The sequence below is a fragment of the Gadus morhua genome, chromosome 15 (genome assembly GCF_902167405.1).
Source record: "Gadus morhua chromosome 15, gadMor3.0, whole genome shotgun sequence".
Lineage (NCBI taxonomy): Eukaryota > Metazoa > Chordata > Actinopteri > Gadiformes > Gadidae > Gadus > Gadus morhua.
In genome coordinates, this window is record NC_044062.1 from 15,705,960 (window position 1) to 15,716,736 (window position 10,777).

Genomic DNA, 10,777 nt, shown 5'->3' on the forward strand with positions numbered 1-10,777 from the left:
AGGGATATTTAGCATAGAAAAATAATTTGCGATTAATCGCGATTAATTAGAGTTAACTATGACATTAATGCGATTAATCACGATTAAATATTTTAATCGCTTGACAGCTCTAATTTAAATACCAAAGTGCTATTTGAGTACAGTATAAGGTTACAAATACAGGTTTGTCAGAAGTATAGGGGGATTATGTTCGGAGAGTATAAATAGACATATACATATATATAAAATACTATATATATACTTGTAGTATATCTATGTTTATTGTAGTAGTGCAAGGGCAATTGGTGAAACAGTGCAGTAATGAATGTTAACAGTTATATAGCACAAGCAGTAAATGTAAACAGGTAAACATTGCAGAGTGAAATGCAACAGGTAAGCAGGTAACCATTTAAAAGTCGAGTGCTAGACGGGGGTGGGGGGTTTGTTCAACAGTGCTACAGCCTGTTACCAGTTCAGAAAGTCCTTCACTTAAGCTGTCTGTTTACAACCTTCCAGACATAGTGTGAGATCGTGACAGGACAACACAGCAGTGCTATTCCTTTTCCTAATTCCATCGCACGCCTGTCTAACTCTTCAAACCGGAGCGTGAGAAGAAAAAGTTGCGTTAGCAATTCGGCTAGATCAGAGGTGGCTGGAGGTCTCAATGATATCAAAGCCCCGACGTGTCTGGCCTTTACTAAGTCGTCATGCAGACAGACGTTTCGACGGATTGGACTGCTGCCATCGAATCAGGGTCAACAGGTTGTGGTGCACTTGCCTTTAGCTTATTTTGTTGGTCCACAGGAGCAGATCTCAGAGCAGAACTGGTGCGTCTCGTCATCAAAAATCTCAGTCCAGTGTGCCCACACACCACAACACTCTTTACTACTCCAGCGATATGCGTGCGTTATTTATTTCCCCACGTGGCAGGGTGATGATCAGAGGATGTGTGAGTACATGGGGGCGCCCCGTGACGGAGAGAGGGATGCGTAAGGTTCTCCAAGTAAAAGCAGGGGGAGGTGACGTCGAGAACAGACAAATGAATCATTATCTGCCGCTGTTATGACCACATCCAGGTTCGTTGTCATTCGTTTTTTAAAACGAATGACGTGGGACATTTCATTTAAAGGTCCCATAGCATGCTACTTTATGGATGCTTTATATTAGTGGGCCCCTTACACAGAATTTGAACTACAAGCACTACAAGCCAGTCACACATTGATCTTTCCCCAAACGTGCCGTTTCGCTGTCTGTAGCTTTAATGCAAATGAGGAGGAGAGAGGCGGGTCAAGGAGGAGGGTGGGGATGTGGCCCTGAGCAGCTTGCGGCCACGTTTCCATGCGCTCTGTTTACAGTGGAAGTATCGCAATGGTGAGGCGCACACAGCCTTTGGCCGTGTTCTGTAAATATTCGGGAGTCCTGGAGCTCTATATCTAAATAATATCACATCATACATAGATATCTATATCATATCATACATTGATATGATATAGAAAACAGAGACTGGTTCTTCCACGTCCACATCAATCTGAAGTAGACTGAAAACAAAAACATTGAATGGTTATTGATTAGTTATTAAGCAGTGGTGAATACTCATAGGTGGTTACCTTCTGGCAATACTGTTTGCTCTAGGGAAGAATCTGTAGTTATTATATAGTTGTACAGTTGATATATCTGTTATATTATTATCATATTTGTTGAAACTGGCTTATGCTTCAAACAACATAAGCCGTCTCCAGTTCAGCATTTCTGTCATTTTTAAGGGGGTGGGATAGTCTAGAAATTGTTATGGTTAGGTTAAACCCAAGTAGTTCATGGTTACAAACTCAATTTCATTGAGCAACATACCTATGACGCCTTGCTGATTGCTCGTCACATGTATCTGAACATTTCAGAATGAACATATGCTCAATGACTAAACATATTGATTCAAATGATACTTTAGTATGTGTTCCTTTTTATGTGAATGACTTTCAGGCAGAAAGTTTCAGAATGTTCCTGTTGTGTTACCAATTGTCTGTTACCAAGCCATACATTCATAAGCTCTGCCATCCAGGGTGGCCTACATCATTAATCACACTTGGTTGATACATTGGTACAGTAATATTTGTACCGAGACAAAGCAGAGAATATCCAATGCATAACCAATAAACCCTATTCCTTTCACCCCTGCAATATGCGTGACAACTGTTTCAATGGTAACATTCTGAATTTATGCTTGCTGATGTCTATGGGAGATAACAAAAATGGAATACATGGAAAAAATTTAAATACAGAGCCCACGTGTCTCCTTTCCAAGTATAGCAACGGCTTCTAATCCTTCTAAAATACATATTTTTCTCATTCTCTCACTGAGCCTGTGTGTGTGTGTGTGTGGGGGTGGGTGTGTGTGTGCGCGTGTGTTTGTTGCCTAGGGGCCCAGGTGTGCAAGGGGCCCTGAATTGGCCTGACTATTTTCATTTTTTCTTAAAAGGAATTCACCCCCATTGGCCCATAACAAGAATCCTTAAGAAAGTAAACAGCTGATTCTTCAATAGCAGTGCTTTTTAAATTAAGGCTATCTCAATGCTTTTATACATGGCACTAAATTATTATCAGTAATGGGGCCTCAAACAAGTAGTAGGGGGCAATGACCAACATGTGTGCTCTAGTTGATCTACAAGAATGACACATTCCAACTTATGTTTCAATAATTGTATCACAAAAGTTGATAAAAGACCAACTGATAGGCTGGGTAGTCTTTCCTGGCTACCCAGTGTGAGTTTATGTACATGTTTTGGGTATAAAACGTAGATCGAATTAGAAACAGCTTATGGACTTGTGTCAACCAATTTCGTATCGGCGTGTTGTACACTTTTTGTATTAAAGTGATCGTTTTATTTTTGTCATTTGAACTTGAGCTCATAAAGGCTTTTTCTAAAGTATGTGATCAAAACAATCTGGTTGTCCGTGACAACACCACAACACCCAGCGGAACCTCCGGTGGACCATTATGACATCACAATGCCCACTCCCCTATATAAGTCACCGCTCCTCAGTCCAGTGCTCAGTGCTGATCAGAGAGTCGAGCGTAAGCATTACCTTGTAATCACTGAGCAAGCACAGCAGCGTTTTACCCAGGTAGCGTTTGTTCTACAATTGAGCAAGCAAACGATGGGGAGGAGACGTGTGAGGAACCGGAAGAGGCAACCGAAACCTGAGGACCTCATCCAACAGGAGAGCCTCCACCAGGAGAGCCTCCACCAGGGGTCCCTCCAACAGGAGGGTCTCCATCAGGAGGGTCTCCAACAGGAGGGTCTCCACCAGGAGAGCCTCCATCAGGAGGGTCTCCATCAGGAGGGTCTCCAACAGGAGAGCCTCCATCAGGAGGGTCTCCATCAGGAGGGTCTCCAACAGGAGGGTCTCCACCAGGAGAGCCTCCATCAGGAGGGTCTCCAACAGGAGAGCCTCCACCAAGAGGGTCTCCACCAGGGGTCCCTCCAACAGGAGGGTCTCCACCAGGGGTCCCTCCAACAGGAGGGTCTCCATCAGGAGAGCCTCCACCAGGAGGGTCTCCATCAGGAGTCCCTCCACCAGGAGGGTCTCCAACAGGAGAGCCTCCAACAGGAGTCCCTCCACCAGGAGAGCCTCCACCAAGAGAGTCTCCCCCAAGAGACTCTCCACCAGGAGAGACTCAAACATATGGTAATCATCGTTTACCTAAGCAGACACCTGGTCACAGACAGCGGTGAGGGACTCCAACCGGAGGGTCTCCAACCAGAGGGTCTCCTCCAGGATGGACTCCTCCAACGGGAGGGACTCTACCAGGGGGGTCTCCAACCGGAGGGACCACAACCAGAGGGACTCCAGGCGGAGGGACTCCAAGAGGAGGGACTTCATCAGGAGGATCTCAACCAGGAGGGACCCCACCAGGAGGGTCTCCAACCAGAGGGCCTCCAACCAGAGAGTCTCCACCAGGAGGGTCTCCAACCAGAGGGTCTCCAACCAGAGGGCCTCCAACCAGAGGGTCTCCAACCAGAGGGCCTCCAACCAGAGGGCCTCCAACCAGAGGGCCTCCAACCAGAGGGACTCCTGCCAGAGGGACTCCTACAACGAGAGGGACTCTACCAGGGGGGTCTCCAACCACTGGGACCACAACCAGAGGGACCACAACAGGAGGGACCCCAACAGGAGAGTCTCCACCAGGAGGACCTCCAACAGGAGGGACCCCAACAGGAGGGACTCCACCAGGAGGGCGAGCTGAGGAGGGAGAGGACACCAGTACGATCCACACACAGACTTTCAAAAAGCGTGCGCACCCACACACACACACACACACAATTGACCACATTTACTACCAGTACTATCAGCTAAAAAAAATATATAAATATGTTCATGTAAATTTTCTTAAACGTTATCCACGGATAAAACATCCAAATGACTGATTTAGACTTCAGCATATCTTTGCAGTTTTCATAAGAATGTACACAAAACAATCCGGTAACCGTGGCTACACCATGTTACGTCTCTGGCCAGCGGAACCTCTATGACATCACGAGGCCCCGCTCCTCTATATAAGTCACCGCTTCTCAGTCCCTTGTGCTTATTGTATTAACTTAATGTCACACATAATATCTCAATCATGCACCTGAACTCACACACACTCACACACATACACACACAGACCCACAGGTATGCACATGTGGGTTGATGCAGGTGCATCCCTAATCAACAGTGTGGTATCCTGTTTTAACATACGCTGTGTGTTGTGTCCTAGATGATGAGGACACCGGGGGTCTTGGAGGCTGAGGAGGACGCGTTAGAGCTGGAGATGCCAACTGACAATGGCAACCACCACGTTGTCGTCTGTCAACGTCCCATTGACGCCGTGGTCTTGATCCTCAACCAGGATCAACCGCCAGCCACCGCCCTGCCAGGTGTAGTAGCGATCGAGGAGAAACCTTTTGTCGTTATGGGCTGTACAGAACCTGTGGCTCCCCCTAACAACACTGAAATCTCGGTCATACCCGACGAAGAAGGGGAGGAACCTGTACAGGAGCCCAAAAGAAAGAGCCTCGGGTGGAGATTCTTCAATTGGCTCTGTGTGGTGAAGGAGAAGGAGCCAAAAAATAAGAGGAACGCCGGGACCTACCTGAAGGAGGACACGGAGGAACACCTCATCTCCAGCAGTGAGTCCTTTTGAATAACCTTGGCTAATTGTGCAATCCAAAACATTTCATGACGCCACTAAGGATGTTGTGGTGTGTGGCACATGCTCTTGCATTCTTTTAAATCTTCTTACATGTCCATTTTGTTCTGCAGAAGCTGATAAACGCCGGGAGCAGAAGGAGGCTCAAAGGCTGAAGGAGGAGCAGCGCTACGAGCAGTGGGCTGCTGAACGGGGCCTCAGCGATGCAGGAGAGGGGCCAGCAGACGGGCCTAAGAAAAGGATGACCAGATTGCAGAAGGTGTCTTTGGGGTGAGTTACTGTTTATTTCTTAATATGAGAAGATATGAGGCTTCAGCGTCAACAGAAACCTGATTTCTTTCAACCTTGTTTCGTTTGCATTTCCAGATTGGTCGCCCTGTGCCAATAAGCCGATCCCCTCCATCCGGCCACCCCCGGTGCGGGTCACCTGTACATATATACATAGAAGCATAATAAAACTCAAAGAATACAAAAGAATACAAAAGAACACAAGACAATACAAGACCACTTTTGGTCCGAAGTCTGTGCTGCAATTTCGAGCTCAAAAAAAATCAAAATAAAACTCAAAGACTCGAAGACAGCATAGCTCTAAGGACCAATCTCCCATGGCCATGGGATCCCCATCATCTCAGGGCGTTTTTCACAGGACAACAGGCCAAGAAAAGAGCATCTCAAAATGGAAGCATCAACTGTATGTTTCCACTGCCTGTCATTCTGTGTATTACACTTTTGTATTTGACTGTACTATTTATATTCGATGACAACAACATCCAATAAAAAATTCTTTGAGAAAGCTGGTCATATTGTGTTTGTTTTTAGATGTATACAAATATCTAATACTTAATGGCAGACCCACTCTCTTTGACTGACACTTGTGTGAGCGTGAACAAACATACACACCACAGCAGGAAGGTGTAATAATATGCGACTGACATCTTAGCTGGTAAGCATTCAACTAACTTTATTAAACATTTCGCTACGTCTCCAGCTACGGTGGCCTCTTAGGAACATAATAGTGTCACCCAGGATATCCTTACATCTCCCTTACACAGTAAACAAAAACAGATTCACTATGCACTCTTTAAACAAAGTAAATAAATAATAATTTGGTGCCAGAGGTTGCCAGTTCTTAGCACACTGTAGGAGGACAGTCTTTACCACCGCCTCATAACAAACAGACTGTTTACAGCCTTCGGCTATAGATCAAGTCTTTCAGGGGCTTTTCTAATGCGCTCTGACCGTCTCTCTGGAGCTGCCTCTGGCTCCGTCACGACAGGTGCATTCTCCTCTAAAACCACTGGCTGATGGTCTGTTACTGTTCCCTGCTGTGCATGTTTGTCCCTGTGCTCCTCTATTGAAGGAACTGCATTGCTGGCCTGTGTTTTGAGTAGCTGCAACCTGTTTCGTCTGACCACAGCCCCGGTGTCCGTCTGGACTGCGTAGGTCCTCGGAGCCACTTCATTTAGCACTGTTCCAGCGCGCTGCCAATTCTGTCTTCCTGTGTTGAAAACTCGGACTCTGTCGCCCGCCTGCAGAGGTTGCACTGCTTTTGCTGTTGGGATCTGTGTCTGTAGTCGTCTGCCCATGAGCAGTTCAGCCGTAGACTTCCCGCACGCCGAGGTGCTGCTCTATAAGCGAGCAGAACTAAATAAGGATCCTCACCATTCTCTGTTGCCTTTGTCAGAAGACCTTTCACCATTTGAACACCCTTCTCAGCCTTGCCATTTGCCTGTGGGGAGTGTGGGCTTACTGTGACATGTTCAAATCCATACTCTCTGGCAAACTGCTTGAACTCCTAACTGGCATACTGAGGCTCATTGTCCGAGACGACAGTTCCTGGAATGCCATGTCTTGCAAAGCTGGACTTCATATCATCTCAGGATAGTTGGAGTAGTAGTCGATCATCAGTAGATATACTCTCTCCCTCTGAAGTGGAACAGGTCTGTCCCAATTTTTTCCAAGGGGTGCTCCGCCCCCCCCCCCCCCCCCCCCCCCCCCAACAACGTTGTTTTTTTTCAGTAATAAAAAACAAAAATCGTTAATAATGAATGATTTAATTATAATTAAGACAATAAAAATGTGTAAAATAGGCCACAGTTCTGCTCTGTGCGGAAGAGAATTGGCGCACTTCCTTACAAGACCGGTAACCATAGCAACGCCGGTAAACAATAGCACTCCGGATGGCCGTAGTGCTCCCCGCCCTACAGCCATCCGGAGGCGCACAGAGCTTTTGGCCTTGATATTTTCTCTACAATTATATTATACCATTATACAGTGGCGGACTCAGAGTGTTTGAAGGGCAGGGGCGAAAAAATAAAAAGGGCACATTCTGGACAACATTGGGCCCCACCAGCGGACACAGTGGCTTTTCTATCTTGATGATGTTTTGTTCCCCCAACGGAGCCTTGAAGGCAGCGCTGCCTTGGAGGTCTTATCCCCTAACCTTAGCAAGCGCTGCCTTGAAGGTCCAATTCGGGGCACTTGTTACATCTCCATGTAGCACATAAAAGAATAGTTGGGCTCATAATTGAAACGGGGGGTCTGGGGGTGCTCCCCCAGAAAAAAATTTGCTTCAAAGACACTGTTTCCCCTTATTCTAGCGACTTTATAAACACCAAAATGAGGCCACTTTCACATTTTAGCCAAAGAAAGGAGGATGCCTTACTGCTTTCATCTTTACTAACATTTAAGTAAAAATTAGACTGGAGAAAATTCAATGTGCCGCTCCCATACAGTCTTTGACCGCTGACAGCCAGCTACGGAAAAATTTAAGGAAGTTTTCCTTCATGTTGAGGTGATAGCTGACCATTATCGTCTCTCTTGCATGAAATGACCTATACTTGAATGATCTTGAACGCTCAAAAAATGTGTATACATTTTAAACGGATTATGCAAACTGAAAATATTAAGTTTTTCTAACTTGGTATCTAATTGCGCCTTTCCACTATGGGTACTGGCATACTCTTAATCCACTTTTTGCTTCGTTATCCAGTGGAGATTTAAGTACCACTCGATGTACTTGTTTGTCATGGCGACGCCACATGAAAGCAAAGCCTCGCATTCCCCGTTCGTCAGCTACCAAAGAGAGGAACGTCTGTACCTCAATAGCTAACCACAACATGTTTTTTTTGGTTTGCCATATTCTTGCTCCAGAGGGCACATCATCATCATCAGGGGCTACCTAGGGCACTCATTAAATTTTGTTCACGTGTAAAGGGCAGCCAATAAGGCACTTTCTCTCATTTTCACAACCATAGAGGGCACTTTAGCACACTTTTTCAACCATGGGGGCACTAGACGGGCAGAAAAGCACTAGAACTGCTGCAACTCCCGAGCATGCCATCTGCAGAAGTTCTCTGATGACTCCTCCATTGTTGGATGCATCACAGACAATAGGGAGGAAGAGTATAGGGAACTAGTTGAGAACTTTGTGGGATGGTGCGACGGGAACCACCTTCAGCTCAACACCGGGAAAACCAAGGAGCTGGTGGTGGACTTCCGGCGCAGAAAGAGCACCCCAATACCTGTTTCCATAAACGGGGAGGAGGTGGAGATGGTGGACACCTACAAGTTCCTTGGGGTGCACCTGAACAATAAATTAGACTGGTCAGACAACACTGAGGCCCTCTACAGGAAGGGACAGAGTAGGCTGTTCTTCCTGAGGAGGCTCAGGTCTTTCAAGGTGTGCACTAGGCTACTACAGATGTTCTACCAGTCTGTGGTAGCCAGTGCCACCTTCTTTGCTGTAGTGTGCTGGGGAGGAGGCATCGGGAGCGGTGGTGCCTGCAAGATGAATAAGCTGGTGAGGAAGGTGAGCTCTGTGGTGGTGATGAAGCTGGACTGTGTGGAGGCTGTGACAGAGAGGAGGATGAGGGGGAAGCTGCAGGCGATCATGGACAATCCCTCTCACCCTCTCTACGCTGAGCTGAGGCAACTCAGGAGCACATTCAGCCACAGACTCTCTCAGCCACGTGCCTCAAAGCGCTTGGGGGGCTCTTTCATCCCATCAGCTATCAGACTTTATAACACCTCAACCCCCCGCTCCCAACGTCCCCAAAGTCCCAACAGCTCCTTTATCCAGACCTGTTTAAGGACTAAACCGCACACCTAAGGACTGCACCTATTGTTAACCTTGTTATTTGTTATTTATTTACTAAATTTTTCGATTACTTCAGGGTCCCTGCACATTTGGCACATTTATATTTATATTTATACTTATATTTATATTATACCTCATATTTCATCGTACTTATTTATTTACTTAACACACAGGTCACCTACAAACGGAGAGTTACATGTATATAGTATGTTTGTTTTATCTTAACTTTATCTTATTAAAATAGTTTTGTACTATCATTTTATTTTCAATTAGTAAATGTATTGTATATATACTGTTTTTTCGCACTTCTCTTTTCCCACTGTACTGCTGGTCACCTGTGAATTTCTCCCAAGGGGGATTAATAAAGGACTATCTTATCTTATCTTAGAAGGGCACTATAAGGACCAGACGAGCAGAAGGGCACTATCAGGGCACTAGAAGGGCACTAGAAGGGCATTGGAAGGGCACTAGAAGGACCAGACAGGCAGAAGGGCACTATCAGGGTACTAGAAGGGCACTAGAAGGGCACTAGAAGGACCAGACGGGCAGCAGGGCACTAGAAGGGCACTAGAAGGGCACTGGAAGGGCACTAGAAGGACCAGACGGGCAGAAGGTCACTATCAGGGTACTAGAAGGGCACCAGATGGGCAGAAGGGGACTATCAGGGCACTAGAAGGGCTCCAGACGGGCAGAAGGGCACTATCAGGGTACTAAAGGGGGCACTAAAAGGGCACCAGGTGGGCAGAAGGGGACTATAATGGCACTCATTAAGGCACGTCATTGAATTTTCTTGTTCTAGAGGGCACATCGTCATAATTTATTGTATGAAGGAGCACCGTAGAGGGCACTTAATCATGTTTTGCACGTGAAAAGGGCAGCCAATAAGGCCTTTCCTCTCGTTTTCGACACTCTTGAAGGACACTTTAGCAAGCTTTTTCAACCATTGAGCCACGAGGAGGGGCCCTGCCCCCCCCCTGAGTCCGCCACTGCTATTATATATAGAACGTTATAAGACGCTATCACCGAGTGTGAGAGGCGAGTTGGGTCATGCCATTAGACGTGGGGCCGCTCATATATCCCCCTACATTTCCGAAAATGGACTTGACCTGCAAGCTGTTTATTGGATGAACGCATTTCCCAATCCCAGGAGTCTTTGCTCCATTCTACGTCAATTCAAGAACAAACAAATTAAAGTAAACTGTAGTTCGTATTATTTATTAATGGCTATGAAAGTTCTGTAACGCCTGAATAATGAAGAATTAAATGAAGTAAAAAAAAATAATATAAAAAAAAAACCATGAATGAGACATAGAGAGTAAGCAAGGGGTATAAATATTGGTTGGATCGAGGCTGGTACTATTTATTTCGGGGATTTTCACGGCGTCTTGACGGGGAATCAATTATTTTTTCAGTGCTTAAAAAAGAAAAATCGGTAAAAATGAATGATATAATTATAATTAAGACAATAAAAATGTGTCAAATAGGCCACAGTTCTGCCCTGTGCGGAAGAG

At 45.9% G+C, this 10,777-nt stretch overlaps 1 protein-coding gene across 2 annotated transcripts; it reads left to right on the forward strand.

Moving 5' to 3' along the window:
• The first annotated feature begins 1,418 nt into the window (after positions 1–1,418).
• Positions 1,419–5,727, forward strand: LOC115560488 (bromodomain-containing protein DDB_G0280777-like). 2 transcript variants are annotated; one of them, XM_030379939.1, is made up of 5 exons: positions 1,419–4,239; positions 4,736–4,895; positions 4,998–5,147; positions 5,281–5,437; positions 5,534–5,727. In XM_030379939.1, the coding sequence occupies exons 1-5, from the start codon at positions 2,983–2,985 to the stop codon at positions 5,553–5,555; spliced, it is 1,746 nt and encodes a 581-aa protein (XP_030235799.1). In that variant the 5' UTR covers positions 1,419–2,982; the 3' UTR covers positions 5,556–5,727. The 2 variants fall into 2 exon arrangements, with proteins under 2 accessions (XP_030235799.1, XP_030235798.1); XM_030379938.1 differs by having other exon boundaries at positions 4,736–5,147; positions 5,534–5,726.
• The last annotated feature ends 5,050 nt before the right edge of the window (positions 5,728–10,777 follow it).

Bases quoted from the DNA above. Each gene is read 5' to 3' on its own strand.
- LOC115560488 (XM_030379938.1), top strand. From the start codon at position 2,983: ATGCCCACTCCCCTATATAAGTCACCGCTCCTCAGTCCAGTGCTCAGT. The intron at 4,240-4,735 runs GTACGATCCACA...GTTGTGTCCTAG, and splicing joins TGAGGAGGGAGAGGACACCA to ATGATGAGGACACCGGGGGT. The intron at 5,148-5,280 runs GTGAGTCCTTTT...TTTGTTCTGCAG, and splicing joins GGAACACCTCATCTCCAGCA to AAGCTGATAAACGCCGGGAG.